This window comes from Nomia melanderi, chromosome 6 (genome assembly GCF_051020985.1).
Source record: "Nomia melanderi isolate GNS246 chromosome 6, iyNomMela1, whole genome shotgun sequence".
NCBI classification, from domain to species: domain Eukaryota; kingdom Metazoa; phylum Arthropoda; class Insecta; order Hymenoptera; family Halictidae; genus Nomia; species Nomia melanderi.
This window is the reverse complement of record NC_135004.1, coordinates 1,361,378-1,387,216: the sequence shown is the minus strand read 5'-3', so window position 1 is coordinate 1,387,216 and position 25,839 is coordinate 1,361,378. Positions and strand designations below refer to the sequence as shown.

Genomic DNA, 25,839 nt, shown 5'->3' with positions numbered 1-25,839 from the left:
GATACGCGTATACACGATCAAGAATTCGATGCTGAAACATGTATACACAACGTGCAGCATTCTGCAGATAATGCCTATGCAAACATCACCTAATACTGCTTACCCTTTTCGTTTGCTTTGACAATAATTATCGGTAATAATTCAAAGACAAAGTCCTGGAACGCAAAGCAATACGTAGAAATTGTTCGAAATTGATGTCTCTTTGATAACTCGCGTGTCGGAGACACTGATGGATGTTGAAAGGAACACAAACGATGTTGTTCCTTGGCTCTAATCACGCGACGAAGAAATAAACGATGAGAGGGGATAAGATAAGTTGAGTCTTTCTGATTTTAAGCAGTTAGAAATGCTTAGTTCGATGCACAATAACAAACACTTCACTGTATCTTTTAGTGATTATCATAAATTCACAACATCAGGTATTTCAAATAAGATTAAATGTAACCCCAGTGACTATATTATGATATTTAGTGACTTCAGTAACTACATTACAGGATTTACTTAATACAATACCTATATCGTTTCAGGATCACAACCTCAGTCTAACAGTCTCAGGGTCCTTTGAGATCGTCTCAAGTATTTTGTGTTGCGTAGCACTTAAAAATAACTTCCAAACATTGCATTCTTATCTTCTGAAACCGGTTCTCTTATCGAGTGTTTCTATTTAGGTTATAAAATATTGTGCTTAGTACATACGTACCTACTGATGGTTACACGTATCCGTAGACGTTTTAGTAAAAATACCTGATATTAATTTTCGACATTAATCCCGGTACCATCGAATGGTTAAACACAGCTCAATTAGTCACTGCATAACACGATACGTGATTAATCATAATTCTGGCGTTGCTAATACTGCGGTTGCACAATGACTAAATGTTAATGCACAGCCGATAAGTAAAATCGTACGGTCAGATTCCAGCAGACTGTACCAAAAGAAAATGCTTCTAGCAGTTTGTCGATGGGATATGCAGTTGCTGTACGATTGTACTTGAAATTTTTATCATTTACTAGAAATTAATTTCGCAAGGGGAAGACCACACGGCATTCCACAAATATATCTGATTAACTTACTCATCATCAATGATTTTGCGTCATATATAGTTTATCGCGAATTTGTCCATTGTTACATTATCGCGCGACTTTAGTTTTCCTTATCGCGATAGGCTTGCTTGATTATTGGATCGGCACGGCTATTGTGGTTTGATTACATCACGTATTCACGTTAAAGCATATCAAATCTTTGTACAGTTGTAACCGAAGGAATTCATTTAAACGATAAATCGCACTTCGGCATGATATAACGAAAAACGTTAGCGAAAGTTTACAGTACAATTAAAACATTACGTTGTGTCAGGAATTTCCATCTTGGGAATTGGGAATTTATCTCTAGTATTGATATACCTTATCTTGCTTTGAAAATTTATTGCAGAGTCGTTTTCAGCGTATACTAAAGATCGATGTACATACACATTTCCTCCTATATAAGTACTATCTGTATATTTTCAATATCCGTATGTGTATTATGCGAGGACGTGCAGGATCTACGTCATTTGTGATTTATTATTGTTTGTTTAACCCGCAAATGTTTGCATAACCGTGGTATTTATACCCTCTTCTTAAAAATGGCGCCGGAATCGAACAAAAATAAAAAAATCTTGTTAATTTACAGAAGCCTGAACAATGTGAAATATTATTGAAATATTTATTGTTAATTATCGTCATTCAATTAAAAACTAATGTTAACCTACTAATCTGTGCGAACAGTGTGTATACGAATTTAACCTATTCATAGCATCTTTCATTACATCTCCGGATAACTTTGTTTTTTCTTATTTTATTACGTAAAAAAGACCTATATTTGTTTTCTAATATCTAGATTATTTTACAATTATTATTCATTATCAACAACTTTTACCGCGAAAGACACGATTGCAATGCTTGAATCATTTCGCCTGCGTCAACGGGTATCTGAATCACCAACAGGCGGCGAGCAACAGGTGGGCAACTTTTGTTCCTTCCCCTAAGCCAAACGCATGACGTGTAGTGACGTTTAAATAACAATAGAGGTGTGTTTTTACGTGTCATCGTAAGAATAGATAATACATTTTAAAATGTATAATTCTCTTTTGGTCCTGTCTCTACAGATCTCGATCAAATGGTTAACTAAATTCTGTTGAATCACCGGTAGGTGGTGCTCGAATGATCCCCTAATGTCTATACTTAGCAATCTTGCCCATAGAGGGCTACAGTAAGTCTGCAGTTGCTGTACGTTTTCGAAAAACTTACTTTTTTATTCCTTCGAGTAACAGAACGCTCACACACTGAAACATTTCAAATTTCAAAATAAAATCTGTTAAACACGTTCGATAATCAGTGGATAAATGTATAATTCAAATATTTTTCCTCTTTACTTTCCATTCGTGTCACGAATGTCGTATCAGTCACTTACACTTATGCTGTATGTAATGGGTGGGGCCCATCGCTACTAGTTTTGTTTTCCTTCCATTCATCATTCTAAATACAAGAACAGTAACAATCAAAGACAAAGTGTACAGATTCTCATGACAATAGGTGGTAATGAGAATACATATGTCAAGCCTATCATCTTGGTCTTCGTGACAACGGAGGTATACCTCAGGAAGTTACAAAGCTTCCAAAATGACAGCAACAAGAGCATCATTTCATCCTCACTAAATTATCGTGACCTATATGTCCCATTCTCCTCAGTCTTCTCTGTCTCCACTCTACACCGTTTCAATCTCCTTTCTTCGGTGTCAGTCTGTTGTTTAAGACAGTCAGTGACAGCGTACCGCATGGCTTCGTTGAACGTCGCATCTAAGGACGTATCATTCCCAATTGGGCTGTTTTATAAAACAAACTTAACGAAATTCCAGTTGAATAATTTCTTCCAGAGTTCGCAAAAACCAATATATACCATTCTCTCAAGCTAGAATTATAAAAGTAAAACAAGAAATCAAACGTATGGCACTCAAAAATTCATGAAAGCAAGATCAACAAGAGAAATAAATTTTCGTACAACATTGAAAATTGCCTAGGGTTTGAGAACACCATGAACGGCCCTGACTCTGGAGATCGGGTATGTACCTTCAGACCAGTGATATCCTGGGAGATTTCAGCTGGCAGCGGTCGTACGTTCGCCGCCATTGGTGCACGTGACGTTTAGCTTCGCGTACGCGTGGACCGACCTTTAAGTTTCGAATCCCCCATGCTCGCCGCGTTCACCGATCCGCGACGATTCCACGGCGGTGCGTGTACCGGCAGTCGGTTGGAATAATCGCCTCGTGGCAGGTGAAGACGAAGATCGGCGAGGCCTGAGCCAGTCGCCTAGTCAGCTTAGCAGCCCGTCGCACGAGGCACGGACGAGCTGCGCGTAAGATCGTGCTGCTTCGTTCGCCGAGCTCTCTTCTCCGCTGCAAGAAAAATCTTCGCGTAGCCGCCCGCGACTCGTAGTGCGCGACACGGGACGTGCGTGCGCGAGCTTTCTCGTACGCATTCGCGCGTGTATCGTTCCTTTTCTTTTCTCCTCTTTTCTCTCGTTCCTTTTTTTCCCTCCGTTTCTTTCCCCCTCGTTCTCGATAGCCCCGTAGTCGGTCTCCCGTCTCTCCGCTGTTCTCTCCGGCGGTCAGTTTCTGTTTGGTTGACGCGCGGCGACATCACGAGGGTCGAGGAGCATGTCTTCCCTGAAAGGTGATAAAGTTCCGTGTGCACGGCTCTGCCATATCGTCAAATGGGACGATTTTGACGGGTACGGGTTCAATTTGCACGCGGAGAAAGGGAAGAACGGCCAGTTTATCGGGAAGGTGGACGACGGATCGCCGAGCCAGGCCGCTGGCCTACGGCAGGGTGATCGGATCGTGGAGGTTAACGAGATCAACATTGCCAACGAGACTCACAAACAGGTGGTCGAGCGCATCAAGGCATTCCCGAATGAGACTAAGCTCCTCGTCGTTGACCAGGAGGCCGACGAATATTTCAGGGCCAACAACATCGTTATCAAGGGCACCATGGCGAACGTCAAGGTGATCAAGACCCCCGAGAAGAATCCGAACAGTGTCGAGCAAGAGGATGAGCTCAACGGCAGCAATGCTTCCACTGATGAGGTACGTGTCATTCGATCAATGAAACACGCGATATTTATCGAGGCCCGGGACGTTACGCGGAACAGTCACTATCGAGTTGTCGAAACTCCAGTTTTTGAAATTGTCCATTTGGACACCTGTTGCCCTGTACATTGAATCTACCCTTGATGGAAAGCGATATCCAACGTGCTCACGCGTATTAGTATTTTATATGAAAATGAAATACTATATTTCATATAGTGTTTTACATTTTATCAACTGGCAGGAAAGATATACTCCATTAAAAACTTGCAATACTGCATATGTACGAATAATGTATTACTTAACCAAGGTGAAACAGTTTGGTTGTGTTTTCGAGATGCATACCGGGTGTTAAACGTGCAGGATGAAATCCACCGAATCGAGGGACGACGCGCAGCACGCGGTCGTTCGAGATCGAACCGTTGAAACTTCGATTTCTGAATGGTCGAGCGTGGTCCACCTGTTGCTCGTTTCGTTCATCGATTCGCCTCGACCGCTGACGGAGAGCGATAGTTCGTTACGAATACTCGACACGCTTCTTGTCCACGCGCCATGCATTTTCTCGCTTTCGAAGGCATTTCAGTAAATTATTCGCGCCGTATATGATTGGCGTAATCGTTAAGGAAAGATACATTCTGCGCAGAAAAGAAGTTACAACGCGAAGTAAACACGAGGAATCAACGAAGGTGAAAGAGCCAGCGGTGCTTCTCGAGTACACGCTCGGTGTTAAATTATGTACCGAACAGCTGATTCGAAAGTGCTTCTTTACCAAATGCGATGATAATTCATTTTTCATTGCGCTCGTTGCCAGCTATTTTTCAAGCCATTTTAATTGTTTCTACACATAATATTGCCGCGTGTACGTTTCAGTGCTTTTTATACGCCTTTCGTATGAAACTGTTCAATGCATCGGAGAACCTACATACATATTATTTCCTCTCCGATAGTATCTTTAGATGCTGAGTCAGACGAACGAAACTCCGTATACTTTGTCCGATTCATTAAGATTTCTTTTTAATTAACAAGTTATTACTTCGAAGTTATCATGAATGCTTAGGGTGCTTGAGTGATGCATTTTGTGAGCTCGCGTATCGTTATTAGGCCAAACGAAAAGTTCCTTCCTTATTTCCGATCAATTCCAGGAAACGTCTCACTACAAAAAATAGAATCAACTTCTTGTTCGACTCAAACTGAGCATTTCATTGAATGAGAAACATTATAAATGACAAAAATATTTTGTTCGTGATTTTTTATCTACTGAAAGTACCATGACTTTGAAATTCTTCGTCTTCAACCTTGAAAAGAATTTTCTTTCGCGAGATCTCTTGGAAACTGTACGAACGTGTAAAATTACAATTGTATTTGTTCAAAAATAAAGAAGAAATTTAGGCGTTCTCCCTCAGTTACGACACCCAGTATAAACGCACATATTTGTCCAACAATAATAGAAGCGTCATTACTAGAAGAACATAAAACATACAACGCGACATAATACCTGTATACCGTTTATTGCACTTCAGAGTGCGTGAAGGTTAATGACAACAGAGATTCATCAGATAAGGTTATGTGAATTACCTATAGGCGTGGCTGAACGTGTAATTGGAACGACCGATGACACTGTAAGGCTCGTCGCGTGTTCGCACATGTAATAAAAAAGGAACAAGAAACAAATATTTGCCCAGTATTTACTCTACCTATATTATACTCGGTAAATGCACTATTTAGCGAATTTTCCTACGTTCACACAATTCTGCTACAATTCTATTTTAAAGTTTCAGTCTATCACTAACCCAAATATAGTCCAAATTCAGTTTCAAACGTGGCAAATATGCAGTTTAACGGGTTTCCTTAGTTTTACACTGTTTCATTACACTTTTGTCCGCTAAATCACTAAAATAAGGAATCACTGGTGTCTGAGTTAGATCTGAGATAACCAATTAGCTAGTCACATATTAACCCTTTGCACTCGAGAAGTGGCTCTCAGTTACCACTTAATTTGATAGAGCAAAATTCTGAAGTTTAATATTTAATGTTAAAATTATTTAATCAATGTTATGTTTAACATTCCATTAACTAAAATCAAATAAGTTCAATATTTAGTATTAAACTTTGTATTATCACCGTCTAAAATACTGAAGTAAACTAATTTGTTCTTTAATTTATGTGTCAGTTCTCGTGCAGTTTCCAACAACGTCGCTATATCTCATCAGAAAACGTTGGACATTCCTAGCAAAAAAAAAACTTCCTACTACAAAGAGTTAAAATTGAGGAAAGGTGTCTAATTTACACGTTTCCCTGAAAGGTGTACGCGAAACAGTGCCAAGCGAATAGTAAAAAATTGGGACGAACTGCCGGACTGCGCGTTCAGCTTACGTACTCGAAGGCATACCGTGGCAAGGATTCGGATTGCATAAATTGCATTCAGCGCGTAATCTTGACAACCGCGGCTGGCCGTGTCATCGGTAGCTTCGCAAACGATCCGCGCCGGCTTTCGAGGCCGGGGAAAAGTGGCCTGCCCGCCGGTTTTTACATATTTAGCGATAAGCGTGTAAGTGTTCCAGCAACGGGGCTCTCTGCGGTCTTCGAACATCTGTGTTTACCCGGGTTGGCGGGCGGGCAAGAACCAACGCCAAGTAGAGAGGGAAAAAACGAGGCCTGGCGCGCCATACACGCGTACCGCGGGGAGAAGAAGAACGCGTTCCTATTACTTCGTACGCCATTGTCTCCCATGCTCAATTAGACGACGCAGCTTTTAGTGTGCGCGCCAAGCTGTTCGCGTAAAGATCATTTGCGTCAGACCATGCGAATAAGCGAAGCCGTATCCAGTCTGTAAAACACTGGACGGTGGTGGATGTTTTCAGTAAGCGGAATTGAATGGTTTCCCTAGAAGCAGAGAAGCTTTTCGATGACTTTGAGGTTGACCCTGTTTCCTAAGAAGAGGAGCGTCAGTTTTTGTACAGATTGTTGAACGTTTTATTTGATTTCATGTAAGATAGTATTAACGCTAGGTTTATTAGGATTGCTAGGTTCACTAGGACTTTGTAGATTGGATAATAATTGACCTAATTAAATTAGTGGAAATAAGGTTCGGTTATCTTTTAATTTGAAGTTCTTGCGCTAGTGACCTTGAAATCTTTGTATCACACTTCGCTCCCATTTTCTACACTCTCGAAGCTAGAAGTTCGCCAAGTCACGCGCAGCTCTCCTAGAAAGCTAGTCTCTCGCGATGGGATCGTTAATAGAATTTTCAGCTTGCCGCTGGAAACCGTGTCTGTATTAACAATTTTTCAAGTGAGAGTCAACGGCGTACAAGCATGTTCCTCCTGTGCACCGTCGCGCGCGAACGCTCGGGCAAATAAGTAGAAACGGAGAGTCCGGATTTTTTCCGGGTCCCGATGGGGAATCGCGTGACACGCGGCATTCGAGTAACGCCGCAAAAACAACGGGGAGAGGAAAGAAAAAAAGGAAGTCTTCGTTAGCCCGAGAAAGCTCATTTGTCGAGCGACGGTTCTTGCTCGATGACTCGCACGAAACACGAACCGCCGCGCCGACAATCGTGAGAAGGCTATCGCGGTTGAGGATCCTGTCCCGCTTGACGATCAGCGAATTCTGGATCAGCGAATGGGAACATTCGATGTCTGGATGTACTAACCTGCTCGAATAGTTGCAGGAGAAGTCGAACAAAACGCTAATTCATTTGTTTATCAGTTCAGAACGTTTCTGGAAAAAGGATCTACAGATCTATGGATCCTTTCTCGGTAAAACGTCTAAGTTAGGGATGGCCAATCTATGGCGTATGCTCCAAAAGTAGTACGTTGCATGATTACAGGTAAATATAATCGAACAAATCTCTTGTACGATTTATATACACATATATAAATGCATAAATATGACTTATTTATATTTATATATAATATAATAGTGCACTGATTATGTTCTCAACTTGTCATTTTGTTTATGGCCTGTTTTTTTCGCAAACATTCGAAGTAGTCTTTGTTGCTTGCTATACTTGCTATACTTGAAAGCAATTTAAAATGTCCAGTTTCTGTGATGACATTTTTCAAATTTTCCAACAAATATTTTGCGTTTCTTAAATTGATTCAAACCAATGTCCACATATCGGTTTTATAATCAGCACCAAAAACAGATAACGTAGCAATTGGCAGTTTCCTCTAAACGAGACTGCGAGGAAACAATAAAATTTTTACGAGCAATTAAAATTAGACTTTGATTAAAGACCACGGAATATCGCTTCGCTGGTTGAGAAACGGCTGCCAAGTTTATCGTGCTCTATGCATGACTTCTGCTACTGCAACAGAGAACCAATATCAAGAATTGATGATTCGTATTCACGACGTGTGTATGGATTTGAAATAAAATTTGTATTCCTGTGTACTTTTCCTTCTTGTTGGGAACTTTGGAACTAGATACTTAGAACTTCTTAACTCACTGTTGAGAAATTAGAAAAAAGGTTGGTCAACACGTTCCTCAAACGATGCAGACAATGATTTTCAATCTGCAAGGAAATCGTCACACAGAATTTGTACAATTTTTATCCTATCGGTGGTTTTCCTCCTCAGCGCGATTGCTCATACTTCGATTTCCGCAGAATCACGTAGCGTCATGTTTGCTTCACTCGTACGATTATAAAAAATAAAAACTGGAGTATCTTCTACCGATTAATGAATTAACCAGCGGAAAATATACCGGCGACACTTCGATTGCATCGGATCGCGCAAAAACAACATTAAAACATTTGGAACGGTGACGCGAAACATAAAGGAAAGAACGAGAAAAATGCGACGATAATTATATCGTGTGTGCGCTTGTCTCGTTCCGGCGAGACACCGATAACTCGTTTGGACTGATATCGCTATCGCAGCCTCCCCGAACGCTCTCGTTCTTCCTGCGAGTTTCGTTATTGTTGTTAACCATGTTCCATATTTTTAGAAAGCATTACTTATTATTTCCGTTCTCCCATTTTATCTTCTTATCATGACCAAGGATTAAATTATCGATCGCATCGATCAAACTATTTATTCTCCGGCAGATTTCGAAACGTTTCGGGCGTACACAAAATTATCCACGCCAAAACGGCGTTTTCGATTGCGCAAAGATATCCGTGATCAGCGTGCATTAAGCCTTTTCCCCCACTTTTGGTACATTTATTCTGAGAAATTGACGAGTACTTTAGTAACTTTTGAATATGCATACCAATCTAATTATCTGGTGTGCTAACGAGCGATTCGTCATGGTTACTCAGAAGTTGCAATACAGTTTCACCCATGTTCTACATTGTCGTTTGTATTTTTTTATTGGTACCTTCACTCCGAAAGTGTAACGAATTCTGTGCATACGTGTGTATCGTAATACATACAATAATATTCAAAATTCGATACGTAGCAACGTTTTCATGAAAATGATACCTTAAAGTATCGCAAAGACGCCGAGATAACGTATCTCTCTAACGTTTTGTTGAGCTAAAATGGTAGAAGCTGGTGGTTGCTGATAACATATGTATATTATTAAAACGGAACAGTTGCTTAACTTTGTACACTTGAATTCTCATTTTCCGTTGCACAACTTTAGTTAGTACCTAACATTGTATCCAACAAAAATGTCCCCTTTTGTATTATCTCTTTATTCTTCTATTCTTGGTCTTCAATCCTGTTGGGACAACGAACTTAGTACTCAACCTATTTACTTAAATTCTCATCTTCTTTAGTTATTCAGTTACTTCACAACTTTAGTTAGTTGAACAACCTTTGATTACTTTCCTCTGCTGTCCCGACCCCTCGTCCGATCAGGCCAACGAGCTTGAGTGTTTCGCAGCGTTCCAAGTTTTCCACGATGTTACCTTACATTACCTACAACGACGCAGTTTGAAATCCGATCTTTCACGAAGCTCGTCCCGTTCGCACGCATTCAGCGTTCGATCGCGCGTCACGGATCAAGAGGAATCACTGCTGCGGGCGGACGCGACGGTGACGTCGGACATTGGCTTCGGAATATTTCCCCAAGGTTCTGCGAACACCGTGTGTGCTGCAACACGGTCTTGGTCCGCCAAGGACGATTGTTCGTTTCTCGTTTACCAACCGAACGCGAGTTATTAGAAAAGACAATTTTCCTGTTTCGGTTCCGCGGCGCGGCAGCGAGATTAGCGTTCGGTCGAAGGTGAGCGCTCGCTAGGATGATGACTCACTCGGCGAACACGGTAGAAACAAAGTGACGCGGAATTCGTTCCGTGTTCTTTTCGCGAAAATCAGGAACGTTCGCGATAGCCGCACGTGCGCGCAGCCGAGTTTCTCGAAAGGAAATCGGAAGAGAATGCGGAGATCCATGGAACGCGTCAAACCGGTAGACTTGTTCAGCTCTCATTGTCGCTAAACCAGTTGAAGTACTATGTATGTATTTTGTTTCTATTTATTATCGTAGATTTCTTATTTGCACCGGTTCTATACCGCATTGAAATTCGCCGCACTTAATATCGAATAATAAAAACAGGACCAGATGTCGTTGCCCTGTATCAATAGAAGTGGAATACTTAAGGCTGGATAAAAGGGATTAGATCGAGTATTTCTGCGCCGTTATTTTTAGCTTTATATTTTATCCTTATATGCCGCGTTAAAATATTTAAACGTTCGATACGAGCGTGTTTTATTTTACTGATAACGGAAATGCGGTTTACGATGATTTTGTAAATGTATCTGAACATTGGTCCGTCGTCGACGTTTTTATATACGTTCAACTGTCCTTTTTTATTAGTTACCCTAATATTAGCTGTAGCATAGACTGGCGATGTTTGTACAGAAACTTGTCGAATACTGTACACGATACACCTGTTTTCTTGGTAAATAATGCAATAAATCAATCGATCAGTATCTATAAATCACATTACCCAATTGCCTACTAGCGGTTGTTCAATATTCTCATAAGAATCAGTGATTAAAGTCCGAGGACCTCTACATTCATTTTTCAACAACGACAGTAATTACAGTCGCAAAGCAATTAATACTCTTAAACAGCGTAATAGGTTGATTCTTTGGAAAATTATTGCTTATAGGAAAATTCTAAAGCTTCCCTTCAGTGTAGCACGCATATTGAGGAACCTGTTAAGGGGTAACGCCACTCTAGAATTTTGAAGAAAAACGATTTTTTTTTGCATACATTGCTTTATTATGTGATGAATGTGAGAAAAAAGTTTTAAGTGAGGGAAAAATCGGGAACACGATTTTTTTCGAGGTGGAGTGCAATTTTCTTTTTTAATTTTCTCTTCAAAACGTTTTATTGTCCATTTCCGGAGTCCATTTTATTGTCCTTTTTAAGAACACTTTAATGCCAAATTTTTCGTCATTTTCTTGACACCTTCCTTTAAATGTTCCCTAAATGAACAACTAACAATATTTTTTAATTTTCCTATGATTTTCCCTAGATTTTGGTATATAATATCAGAAAATCTTTGATTTTTTCTTCTAAGACCATCCGTTATAGAAAAACCTTTCCGGCTATGCAGCCCTCCGAAAAAAGGGTTGTTGTTGCCTGCCAGCATCTACAGCCGCCATTTTAGATACAAAATATTAAAAAAAATTTACAAACCTTCCTGAAAATATATGCAATAAAACTTTTTTATTGTTGATTCTATACCTTGTATGGTTTTTATTTTAAAAATTCCCAAAAATCATCTTATTTTCCGACCTCTAGAGTAACGTTACCCCTTAATAGACCTCCAAGTAGCTAAAGCGTTATGTATCCATTGTTCACTATAACAGTCTATTTCCTATATAAAATTTGCGAATATTAACTTCTGATACATTGAACGTACATGATTTCCTACAACGACTTGTTTCCTGTACAAAATTTACGAACATTAACTTGTAAAATGTTCAATATGCATTATTTCCTACAGCAATCCATTTGCTACAGAGAATTTTAGAATATTCGCTTATAAAACACTAAGCATTCGTTATTTCCTATAGCAATTCATTTGCTACAGAGAATTTTAAAATATTCGCTTATAAAACACTAAGCATTCATTATTTGTACGGCAATCCATTTACTACAGCAATTTTGAAAATATTAACTTATAAAACATTAAGCATTGATTATTTCCTACAGCAATTCATTAGCTGCAGCAAATTTAAGAACATTAACTTATAAAACATTATAGATTATTTCCTGCAGCAATCCATTTCTCAAAAAGAATTTTCGAACGTCATTCCAAGCTTGTGCTATTTTTTTTCTCTCGGCAAGAAACACGTCCGACGCGTTCCATCGTTATCAGGTGAAACTGCCGCGCTCTCCCGTTCGACTCCCGTATCGAGAAACGTTCTCGGATGTAACAATTACCGCGTTAATCGCCGGAAGTTCCTCCTTTGCAGAATGGCGCGTCACTGGCCTTAATTCGCGTTTTCACGGGATCCGTGTCCGATCGTCTTTCCGCGGTTATCCAAGCTCTCCCATGAGAGTGCTCGGTCCCAAGTTCGAGCTTTATCTCCGGCGATCGGAAGATGCGGCCTCCTGCGGTGCCGATACGATTCGCCGGATTTCCGGTGATTTTTGCCCGTGTAAAATTACGTAAATTTCGCGTTGTTCCGCGCTACGTGATCGAAGACGCCGTCCAAGCGCTCCGCAATCGCGTTACGTGCACGAGCACGTATTCATCTACGTGCTGCGTGTGCATTCAGCTGGAAACATGGTCCCGGCGTATCGAGAATTACGAGTCCATTCGGAATTGTGTCTTATTACCTGTTCATTCGCTGCCATTCGATTCCCGACGAATTCTTAAATCTTTCACTTCATTCTTTTTTTTCGAGATTTAATATTTGTCTCCTGATTAGTAGCTTTACCGTTAACGACGTTCGGAGACTATACAAAATTGTAAATATTATAGTCACAGTTTTATACCCATAATTATTTTTACAATAATACCCATTATTTTAGAAACATTTATGGTTACAAATTATAGTTATAAAATGTACAATCGTAATATTTATAATTTTGCATAGCACCCCCTCGACGACGGTTTAACGGTAATACAACTGAGCAGAATAACATAGAAACTGCCGAAATGACGGTGCCTATACAAATATTACAAATATTTAGAATCATCACAATTCATTCTATGATACTAATAGAACAAGAGAATAATAGAATAACTACTGCACAATGAATAAATCGTTCTTATTCCAGCATCTAGATAAACCGATCGTACCCACGATAATCGTATAATAAAACAAGGCAAACAAGAATTCTCCCGTTCATTTATTCACAGGTGCGTCGTACCACGGACGCATCTCTCCGAACAATTGCCCAATCGTCGATTAAGTAAATTGATACGAAAGGCAGGTCGTTAGAGGAGAGAAAAAAAAATTGTGCATATCCGTGGCGTGCACTCGATCACGCGTACGGTAAATAATTAATTGGTCCCACGGCAGGACAGTCAATTTCCTGCCACTGTTTTCCATTGCGCAATCCGTCAACCGCGCGCGGCATGCGCGACGCCCGCAAGAACGAGAGGGAAAACCGTTCGCTGCTCGGCCCCGCAGTGCACGGACGAACGGATCCGTCGAGATTTTTCCGTAACGTAATGTAAATAATGATCGTGTTGAGCAACCAAACCGTCGTCGTTTCCCTGTAACCGGTGTTCGACGATACTGTAAAACTTTTACGCCGCTTACACCTGTTATCCTCGTTCCCTCGTCTATTAGCAGACCATTGTTTAATCCTTGCGACGCCGCGCGTCCTCGCCAGTCGCGTTATCGTTCGGCATTCGTTATTCTCCGCGTTATCGTTTCATTGTAATCCATTGTCGTTAACTGGCCGTTACATTTCGCAGTTCGGAACTAACATTGAAATAGTAATGCGGAAATTCACTGAAATATACCTACTGAGAAATAAGGAATTTACGCACTAATCTGTTGTTCTTTAAGTAACTGATTTATTTCTTACTCGCTGTTCTGGAATGTCTGATGCCGTTTATATAGTAATTGTCACTTTTTTCTAGTTTAAAAATCCAGGGTGTACAGATCTAAATTACGTAAACATTTGAATCTAAAGGTTTGAAAATTTGTGGATTTATATTATTAATGTATTGTGGTATATGTAACAGAGAGGGAATTTAGAAAAACCGGTGATTGTTACAATTGTTCCTATCAGCGTAGTTGTATCGTACACAAGGACAATTCTAGTTTTCTAAATGTTCTGGAATAAATGACTGAAATAAAGTAATGAAATTAATAAACAGATATTAGAGTGCAATTAAATGTAACGTTTATGCAAAGTCTCAAGGATGAAGGATCAAGGAAGCTAGGGCCGAAAGAGGGCAAAACAACGGAGCAAAGCTTAAAGTTCATACTTTCGCTTCGAATTCGGAACGGCTCTAACGAGAACGGCTTAATGGCGGACGCTTCCCGGGGAGTCACCTGTGTCGCGTGCGACTTATCGGGAGGTTAACGATGCCACACAGGGAACCCGGTAAAATTCCGCGGCGACGCACCGGCCAGCCTCGAAAATCCGTTATCCGCTCTTATTCCGATTTCTGTGTCTCTGTCTCTCGGTCCGAGGCGATTTTTCGAAGAAAGCGTGCCAAAAAAAGCGAGCCGCGTCCATGTCTGAATACGTATACAGATAACGGGGATCCCTCCCCTCGGGAAGAAGAATCGGGGGCCCGGTCGGTGCATCGCGGTGTCCTCGGTTTCGGAATAATTTACCTGTTAACTCGTTAACCGCCACAAGAATTTTGCATTTAAATATTTGAACTAAACTTATATGTTCTGAAATTTTGAATTTATAAACGTTGAATTTGTGAACTTATCAACTTTGAAATTTTGAACTTATAAACTTTCAATTTGGGAACTTATAAATTTTTGTTTATATGTGATTGATTATTTTTCTTCATAGTGAAAATAAACAGTACTCAACAAAGTATGGTATAAAAATAAATAGAAATAATTATTAATCGTGGTACCGACGATTTTACTGACCGTTTCAGTGGCCACGACGAGTTAAAAGAACGTTTCAAGGATAGTAACTTTTGCGCACATTTAATAGGTATACACTCACGAGGCAACCGAATATAAGAAATGTTGATTGAAGAAAGAAGTGAATGAAAAGTTGCTAAAAGATGAGATCGAACACGACCTATTAGATAACTCATCTTTACTCGGTTAAACAGGTGTGCATGGATTTAAATGCTTCTTGTTTTCTGTTTCTATTCCGGTTTTAGAGATTACATTGACTATAAACGTACAAAAGCTGGAATTTATTACATTTGATATAAAATAAGAGATTAGTAGCAAAGCTCTGTGGTGTTGATATTTAGAATGGTAGCTTAGAATAGAACGGGAAGTTATAAGTTTTTAGAAAATTTCGGAGGTCAGAGTAAACTTCATTTCTCGAGTATCCCCAAATTTTAGTGTGAAAATCTTAATGCAATCATTCCTTCAAGTTATCTTCATCTTTAATCCTATACCATTAATCTGTTTACTAAGTGAATGACTCAATTAAAGAATTTTTTTACAAAATGCAATAAATACTAAAATGGTAAAATTTTGTTTCTGTATTATCTTCCATTGTAGAATTTCATCTCAATGTTACCTTTTGTACGTAATCATTAATACCATTTATAACCTTTAACATTAACTCCAAAACTACCGAGCAGTTAAATTGACGTTTTGAAATTCCTGTATAGAAGTTTCTATTCATACATCATACATCTGTTGAGACTTTAATTAATTTATAATTCAATTCGCGTATTGCTAAATCAATTTCTTTAATAATTTCTCAGAGAAACATCTGTTGCCATTAAAATAATTGCAAAACGCAGAAATCAAGAATGGGTCATTTTGACCCGTCTGGTAGTTTTAGTATTAACACTAGAACTACGTAGCAGTCAAAATGACTGGTTTCGATCTTTTTGTTTCGCAATTATTGATATCTTAAAAGCACTGAATGTTCGAAATGATCTTGAAAACAAATAGTTTCACTTGAATACTATGATGAATGTCTGAAGAAATTGAAAATAATCTATCGTTACAATTTTTATATTGATTACATATTAATCGTATGAAATGCTCGGTAGTTTTAGTGTTAAATAACTTTCTTCTTTGTCCTGTAAATTTGAAGTTCGGTTACCATATTTTCTACAAACACTTTTCAATAATGATTGCTACCGTATGTATCGCTATGAAAATAATCGAATCGCGGAATACCAGCGTGTCGCCGCAGCAACGCTGTGACACAGATACAGGAAATTTTCTAGAGAGGCCATATGCATCGTCCCCCGACGCGTAAACACAGTCTCTCGCGTGCAGAACCGTCGCTTCACGCGCACTTGTCGACGGGACAGCGTTTATTGCTCGGTGGGACGAATTCCTCTGAACATGAATAAAAGTCGTACGATTGATTCATTGGCATTCGAGTAAGAGTGCAATAGCATGTTCATAAAATCCGTTCTAAATTGAAAAAGAAACCTAAGTAATACATTCGTCCCGGCAATCGCTGCGGCAAATTGCTTTTAAGTTTTACTTTGTCTTTTCCATCCGCGGATTCCTTGAAACCGAAGGTTCCTGCCAACCGTCTGTTTCAAACGTAAAAGAAATCTAATTTGTTGCTTGATTAAAGTATCTGATTAACTTCACTGCAACAGGTGTCTCGGTTACTACGATTACTCAGTATCGATGATTCGTTTTAACATTTAAATTTTCAATAACGAACGAGTCGGTTGATTGACTGTCGATATGTACAGTTTATCGTTCATTTTTTTTTCTTTCTATTGATTAAGAATACGTAATGTAGATATGGCACACACTTTATGTAAAATTAACTTTATCTTTTCTACAAAAACTATTGCAAATTGTTGCGAACCTAATTCTTATTAATAATTATTTATATTACATTATTTTATATTATATTTTGTATCAAAACTGTACTACTCAACAAAAATTGTTATCAAAACTACGAGCAGTCAAATGAAGCTGTATCAAAAAATATGCTACTAATTAAATAAAATTGTTATCAAACCTATACTACTAGGCAAATAAAATTTAGTCCACAGGGGTTTTGAAAGTTTCCTCCACAAAATCTCCGAAAATCTTTTTCCCTGGCTGTACCGGAATTTCATCAAGCAATTTCTAAGACGCAGTTTCGTCTCGGATACGCAGAAAGCTTGTCACAACCGCGTTTTTCACTCGCGTGTTAAACGGGCCAGGTCGCTCGCGGGGCAAAGAATGAGTTTTTCCAATTCCGGGGTGGCGATCGGTTCGTACAGCGGTAAGGACAGCCCGTCTAACATTATTTTCGAAGAGATTTAAACGGTCTGCCGCCCGAGAACCGGTTTTCCCTCGAGCTTGCCTTTATTCGTTGGAATTCTTTTAAGTACCGTTCGGAATATTGCATCAGGACCCAAGGTCGTTTATGAGTTTCTTCGACGGATTCGTGTTTAACTATTCATCCGGTGAGCCACGTTCACGTTATTCCAGTCGTGGCTGTTCAATTATTTGGCATAGTAAAAAATCTGTTTCCGATGAACCTCAATTGACTAGACGGATTCCATGTTGCCAAACGCACCAAATTTCTGACGCGATGATATTCGTAGGCTTCCGGAAAAATGACAAATGAAAAGGGATAAATAACAACAGCGATTACTTCGATGATTTGTACATTATCCTAAATAAAACAGATTTTCCAGAAAAATCGGAAATAACTTTTTACTATACTGAATACATTACCTGTTTCAATTGTTAACAAAACCACTCGTTATCTTTTCTATTTTGTCTTCCCTGATTTTCGAGAAATAAATTTGCTGTTCAACTTGTAAATATTAGGTTGGCCAAAAAATCTCGCATGTTTAGATGAAGTTTATAGAAGAAACTATTCCTGTTGTCTTCTAGTTTACTTATTTGTTAATTGAAAAGGAAAATGAGAAGATTTCCCAGCCAATCTAATACTTTAGCCCTTGCTGCAATGTGTCGAACCTTCATGACTACGAAGCTTTCCGTAAGCTTCAGAGTTACTCTAACGACCCATCTTTTCGAAAGAAAAGAAATATTTCCTTCACATTTGAGATTCTACCCACGGTACATTTATGTCCGACACAGACTTTACGTTATAATTTGTATGTCATCTTCATTACATTAATTGGACGTAAATATCCCGAGTAAATTACTTATGTAGTGGAGACTGTTCTAAAACTTAGTCGATGGAAAGGAACAGCCGGGATTAGAGTTAATTAGAGCAAAATGTGTGAGAAATGTAACAGGGAGAAAAAGTGGGATCGCGTGTAAAAAGTCAAGTGGCTTTGCTGAAATCGCGGATATTTCACATCAATTAGGGGGGAGAAATTAGCGTTTCTGTTGATAATCGGATATTTGAGAGCGTTGCGTCACGTTACAGCGTCGTAAAGATTATTACATCGCAATGAAACGGATATAATAATAATCGTTATTATTGATATTTCGCGCATCCGGATCTGTTTATCGCCGACGGCGGAGTGAACAACGCAACGTAACGTCTGCTAATTACCACGTGCACGCTTTTACTTTCTACGTGCGAGCGGCAAGGCGAAATGCTCGGCATTGCGCAACGAGAAATTGGAATATCCGCTTGGTATTCATGTTTCATTGAAAATTTCGTCGGAGAAATCAAAAATTTCCAATCGATCGATCGATAAGTACGTTGGATAATCTGTGTACCATCGATTAACGTTTCGCGATAAACAAACTGCGGATCTGCGTCCATTTATCGTATCTTCAGATTTGTGGAATACAAGGTGTTTCTTCAATTTTTACACGTTAACGACAGTTGATAGTATATTTAGTATAATTTCAGTTGTATTTTAAGTATATCGAACGTTTCAGCTGATGATAGGAATGTTCTTTTTATCGCGACGTTTGCGAAGCGACTTAGGAAAATTGAATTTGCATAAAGATCCGAAGTATTCCCCTTCGCGGTTCTTTTCCTTCGACGTACACGAATTCGAGCCCGCTTCGAAACGCATGTCTAGGAAAAAAGTAGCGCGCCGCAGCGCGATCAACCTTGATACGTGACGCGGGTTTCTTATACGCGATCGTGTCCCTTTCTAGCGAGTCACCGGGCTATCTTTGTCCGTCAATTATACGAAGAATCGGTGAAACTGGACTTTTCTGGAAGAGAACCGAGTCAGTAGGCGTGCAAATAAACCATCACACCGTTCTTTATCTGTTCCATGAGCTACCAAGAATGTCTTTTGTTTAGTAAAAAAGTAAACAGTAAAGTCTACAGTAAAAAAGATGATTCGGCGAAATGCTGTATGTAGAGAATCAAGTATCTGGGAATTCAAAGATATTAATAAAGTGAAGTGAATTGCTTTGACCAAAAGAAGGAGTAAGAAGTCATTCGAGGCTTTCTGATCAGTATCGCATCTTGTGCCTTCAATTAATCCATTAGCAGTGATGACGAAATGTCGGGAAAATCTTTCTATTTGAAATATGGTTCGCTCTCGAAAGCCTAGAATAACTGCAGTTCTTCAAGTTGCGAAAGTTACAATGATTAAAATCATGAAAGCCTCGAATAACTGTAACTATTCAAATCACGATAACTTCGAACAACCACAACTTTCCAAGACCAAAGTACAGTTGGCCACGTCTGCGCCGAATACCCACAAGCTAAAAGTGCACAAGGGTAAGGGGACTCTTCCACTCAGGACACTTGCGTAACTTATAGGGCAACAAATAGCGCCTAGGGTGCTGTGGCACAGTGTTGTTATTGGCCGAGCTTCGCCAGTTCCCTTGCCCCCGTGCACTGTTAGTTTCCGGCTAGTCGGCGTAGACGTGGCGAGCCAACTGTACCTCGTCCACTATGAGGATTAAGAAACACGATCGTTTGTTTCCAGAACATACAGAAGTCGAACGACACGTCGCAGCACAGCGAGGGTAGCACTGTGTCGGCAAACGCGACGAGAACATCCGCGAGGAGTGAGAACGAGAGCGACCAGTCCGGTCGGGAGAACGGAAACGGGATCAGGAACGACAGTCCAACGATGGGCGGTCACGTGCACGGGACCGGGAACGGCAGCGTCGGCGGGAACGAGCCGCGCCAGGGACTGAACCTGAAGATGAGCGCGAAAGAGCTCAGAGCTCAGCTCGCCGCGCGCAAGAAGTACGACCCGAAGAAAGAGTCGATCGGGTTCAAGGACAAGTTCGACATCGTGCAAAAGTTATAACCGATCGCGCGCGTCCCCGTTCCCCGTCTCGACAGAGTCGTTTCCGGCCACGCTCCGCGGTTCACGGTGCTCCGCCCGGTCCCTCTCTAACGGTAGCAGGAATCGTTCGCCCCATTCCCGACCTTGCGACCCTCCGGATGTCTACTACCCGAAACACGAGACGAGGGCCGTGTCTCAATCGTCGAGGATACTTCCGGCGAGCAATCTCTCAACCGCGAAAAACGTCGCGCCGCGGATCGCGCGACAGACGCGTCAGCGATAAGTTTCATCGACGTTGTTTTTGGATCAACCAGAATCCAGCGGAACTAGGTCTTCGATGTTAATAGTATCGGCGACGAGAACGTCTGCGTCAACGAGATACATTGTACGTTTTATGTTTGAAATGTTCGAGAATCGAAGTTTCGAAGCAACATGGTGGATCGCGGTTATTTTTGTTATTGATGTTAGGTTTGTTATTGGCCCTTTAAAATTGGATGCGTATCATGTAAACGAATGTTGACTTTCTGAAATTGAATGAATGCGAAGAATCCTTCGAGGACTTTAGGATGTTGCAAGATCGAACGGAATCGAGGCCACCGATGAAAATGGTAACAGCGTGCAAGTCCCGTGAAACTTTTGGTTTTCAGCGGATTCTTGTTGGAAAAAACGATTGCAAATTGGACGCGACACGTTTCACAGTTGATCGAACCGAGCCAGGAGTTTCTCGTTCCAGCGTGCCGCGCGGTTGTCCCGCTACCTGCAAGAACGGGGGGTTCGCGCGCAAGCCAAGGACGATCGCGACGAGCGACGCGGGAGAAAGTGTAACGTGTTGCGACGACGCGCCGCGGCGCACCGCGTCATCGCTAATTTCTGTTATCTCTTATCAAATTCAAGACACGCGCCGTGTCCCGTGTGTATCGTGCGTTGCGCGAACGGATTTCGCACCGAAATTGCGGACGAATCCAAGGCTCTCGGAGAAAAGTAGTACAGCAGGTCTCCTTTTATCCGAACTCGTACCCGGCGAAATAGTTTGGGTCATCTGATCGTTAGGATAAGGATCTCATTCGTTTATCGTTGATTCTTACCTCCAACAAATGATATTCAACTAAACGAGTGTCTGCCTCGATTATTCGAATTGAGAAACGTTTTCATCGATGACGGAGGCTCATCGATATTAACATAAAACTGAATATGTTTATTTCGTTGCAATAGCGTGGTGCACGAGGATTGAACAGCTATTCAAGGAAACGTTCGAACATATTTGTCATGCTATTTAACGATATTTTTTATGTGCTTCGCCTACGAGTAGATGGTACGTCGGTGTTCATAAATGACGAGCATAAGGTTCATTCATGTAAGCATTAATTGCGAGTCATTCTGTGCGATGGTATCGGAATCGACGAAGGTATCGTAGATATTAAAGATATCGTAGATTTCGGTTGACGATGTAGTAAGGCTTGTTTCGTTTCAAAATCGAACTCCACGGATATATCGATCGAGAGAAATAATTTCGGATAAACGGAGCTCTGCTGCGCAAGATTCTCCAGTGTTCTACGACGGTTTGCCAAGATCCGAACGAATTATGTAATTTGATGGAATGTAACAGCGCGCGCGGCAGGAACACCGCGACACAATGCTGGGAAGAGTCGCGCGATGTTTCCACGTTAGCGTCTCCGGAGAGTCTCTCGCAGGACTCGCAGAAAATGTTTGGGTACTGTCTCAACTCCGCATTGCTAAATATTACGGCAACCTGTTGTGCAACATTCAATTATCGTCGTCGTGATCCTTTTTGCTTCGTGTTTCGTACCTTGCGCGAATACTTGGAGACCGGTCGTTCTATTTTCCTCTCCTTTTTTTTTCTGTTCGCCACGTGTCGGTATGCACGCGCATTCCGAGCTGCGATCATTTATTCGATCATCCAACGAGCAGAGTACCCTAACTGTCTCGAGGAGCCTTTGACTTTCAACGTGTCGTAGCGAGAAAGCTTGTTGAAAATAAAAAGTCGGGATTTAAGTAGCGATCGATAGTGTCCTGTTGAATTCGAAATTGTAGATTACATTTCGTAAGAATGCGTATTAGGTTATACGATGCGCCAAATGCTCGTCAGAAGGTGATGGCAACAGTTAGCGAATCCTGCTCATAAGCGTGGCGTGGCAGACACGCGGAAATGCAACAGACAGTTGCAGCTAAGTACTTTGTTATTACTCGCGTAACACGTCGATCTTCTCGTCGGCGATTCGAGATACGCACGGTACATCGTATTACATCACCCAATTTCGGACATGCCAATTTCTGTTCGCAAATATAATCTGGTCACGTATTTAGCGCGTTGCGTGCGCTTAACGTTAAATCGACTTTAACCCTTTGAGTTCACGGAGAATCTACCTTAAAGCTATTTCACGCCAATATTTCACTGGAAACGCTAATCCTTCGCCTTATAATCAACATCAATTATTATATAATACATAATGATTTTATAACAATTACATTCATATCAAATCATAAATCAGTACGAATGAAAAATTAACTTTATGTAATACATAATTATATAATATACAACAATTACATTTATATCAAGTATCAGAGATTGTACAAAGACAAAATTACATTCATCAATCTTGAATATTTTTCGATTAATAACAATCCAAATGAAACGTTCCACGATTGCGAATGATTAACTTTCACGGAAAATATTCCTCTATACCGTGAGCATATAATTTCTTTTCCGGCTAGGGTATTATCGAGAACGACGGAAATTGTTGCTAGCCTCTCACGGAATAAATCATAAGGCGCGGTGTTAACGTGTTATTGGTGACTGAGCGTGTTCTCCGGAGACTCGAAGTGTTAATACGCGATCGATGAAGTTGATTTTACGCCGGCTTTCGCGTCTCCGGTGTACGTAACGCGAATATCGATACAGAATTCCTGGAAACTTCGGCACGGTTACGTTGTTCGGAGCCATCCCACGGTTAAAACGCGATTTCTTCGTATCGCCGGGGCTGCGTTTTATACGGCCCGTCTATTGTCCGGGATAATTAGGATCGATACGATCGTCAGCCTCTTTCGTAACTCGAACACACGCTGTTTTCCATTTGAAATACGACAAAGATGGCCGTTTCACTGGAATCGTTCGACGCGAGGTCGCGCGTTTCCTCGAAATCGTCGCACAACGAATTTTTCGTACCGCCGACAGGACTGCTCTGGTATCAGGGTAGATTCCCTTGCAACCTAGCCCGATTTTCTTTTGCGAGATTATCCTATTCGAGAGAATTCTGCGGTTACCCGGCGAATGGCGTGAGTCACGTTTTCGGAGAACTTCTCACTTTACGTCTCGGTCGAGACCTGGCAAAATAGAATTCTACTTTTCAAACGAGAGAAATATTTAGAAGCAATTTATTCTTTTTAACACTAGGTTGACGGGATGCGTCGATTTGACGCATGAATTTTATAAACATTATTTGGTAAATGGTGCACGAATATGAATGCTAATTTTTAAACCTCTAATTTCCAAGATCTAAATGAACGAACACTGATTTTTTTAGGAACAATAGCATAAACTGTAATAAATGTCCGTAAATCTAGTGTTAAAAAGGGAATCGATATTGAAATCGGTAATCGATACCGTTAGTTATCGGCGAATAATACTGCATATTTTGAAAATTGGAATATTTCGCCTCGCAGTCGCAGAATTTCCTTCACCCGATTACAAATTCATAGTTAATCCGCGAACGAAGTCGTGAACAATTCGAAGACGAAGATAAACCGTGTTGCTTCTCGTTGAATTTTCTTTGATCCGGATATCCGGGCACCGGAAATCCGTAGTTCGTGAAACGAGCGCCGATCGAGCACCGATAACGAGCACCGAACGAAACGAAATTCGTTCTCAAGACCTATGGAAAATCGCTGATCCAATCGGGCTTCCTCGATCGCGAAGTTAACGATCTACAACAATCTCGGATCGAACTCTATTCCCGATCGATACGTCCGGACCTTTTGTCCGGCGAGTTTTGTAAATTCTCTAATATACTTTTCCTTTTTTTCTTCTTTTTTGTTTGTTTGTTTGTTTTCATCGCAACATTTCGTTGCGAGGTTTGATGCATAACGGTATCCGCTTCTGTAAATATTAGATCTTCGTGTGTCAAGGTCGGTGCAACGATCGAAACGACTTGCTTGAGAGCGGGGAAATGTCGCTGATATATTGTTCCGTTTGAAAATGATTGTCGTTGACTGGTGCCAATAGAACATGCGTACAAGGCGACATTTTTCTGTCGCGATGGAAAATGCGATTGACAAGTGCGCCGTCAACCCTCGTACATTATTCTCAATTTAATTTGCCCTTTAAAGGAAACAGTATAAAGGACACAAAAGGGTCGTCTCTATTTTAATTACGTTGATAATTATTGGAGATATAAAAGATGAATTGTTAAATTTGCGATTACTTTATTGAAAATAAAGAAAACGATATTTTCCTGTATTTGAAAATAATGAAACTAATGAAAATAATGAAATGGAAGAGGGTTGATGGTTCTCGATATCGATAGGTAGCAATAGACGTTGCGATTTTCTGATTGAAAAATGTCAATTAATTCTCTCAGCAGAACGTTTTCGGAGAAGTCATGTTCTCGAGTTCGACGGAAGTTGCTAGCAAAAACTTCTGCACCGGTTCCTTGAAATATGTATATAAACATCCCGCGTGAGGTCCAAGTACACACGTTGTTACGATTATCGCACGCATTGTCCAATGTTATGTCGTAAGCGTTAAATTTTAAGCATTATGTTTAACAGAGAAGACGACCTAGCTGTACGTTGTTCATCAAATTACGTTTACCCGCGTACATCTGTGTATAAATATCGTTGTACGTAAATGTCGTTTGTTGTCCTTGTTTCTTGTCACTACTATCGGCCTTATCCGTAATCATTGATAACTATAATCTGTTAACCGGGAATAACGAGGTCCCCTGGTCATTTATATTCAGTCGTATTATTTGTTGTGCGATTGTTATAAACGAATAGTAAAGTACGGTAACTTTTACGTGGATATACGTGTCGAATGGCCAAGAGTTGCAAAACAAAGATAAAATAGAATTTTATTTTCTGCGCCAATAACATCGTTGAGTTAAAGATAGTATGAAAAGGAAGAATGAGATTCTATACAAAGGTTCTATCTTATTATTTTTCTTTTTTTGTTGAAAACTTCTATGAACTATAAATGCATAAAGATCTATAATTTAGTCCTTGGTTACCTTTTTTGTTTTAATAATTATTTTTTTGTGATCGTCAGATCACTTGATCTGTTGCCTCAATGTTGTTCGTGCATGAGCAGCATGAAAGGGTTTCCACAGTTGATAGAAAGTAAAATTATTCTGCGTTAGGATATTCATATTCAGAGGAGAGATATAGAAGGAAAATAGAAAAATATGCCTGTTGACTTTTGATAAATGGATTCGTTGTGAAGCCATCTCGTGGTAAATGCGGAAACTGTTACGAAACTGTATGGAGTTACTATTAACGGATGCTCAAATATATTTTGAAATTGAA

General features: G+C 40.3%; 1 protein-coding gene and 1 long non-coding RNA gene across 2 annotated transcripts; one reads left to right on the top strand and one right to left on the bottom strand.

The window, feature by feature from the left end:
* Nucleotides 1–1,415: 1,415 nt before the first annotated feature.
* LOC143174570 (uncharacterized) lies at nt 1,416–3,231 on the bottom strand. Its single transcript, XR_012998726.1, has 3 exons — nt 3,041–3,231; nt 2,453–2,950; nt 1,416–2,324 (listed from the first exon to the last, which is right to left on the bottom strand). It is a non-coding gene; the product is annotated as an uncharacterized LOC143174570 (long non-coding RNA).
* Nucleotides 3,232–3,273: 42 nt separating this feature from the next.
* Nucleotides 3,274–25,839, top strand: LOC116427383 (uncharacterized). Its single transcript, XM_031977664.2, has 2 exons — nt 3,274–4,124; nt 19,993–25,839. Exons 1-2 carry the CDS (start codon nt 3,696–3,698, stop codon nt 20,320–20,322), a joined length of 759 nt encoding a protein of 252 aa, XP_031833524.1. The 5' UTR covers nt 3,274–3,695; the 3' UTR covers nt 20,323–25,839.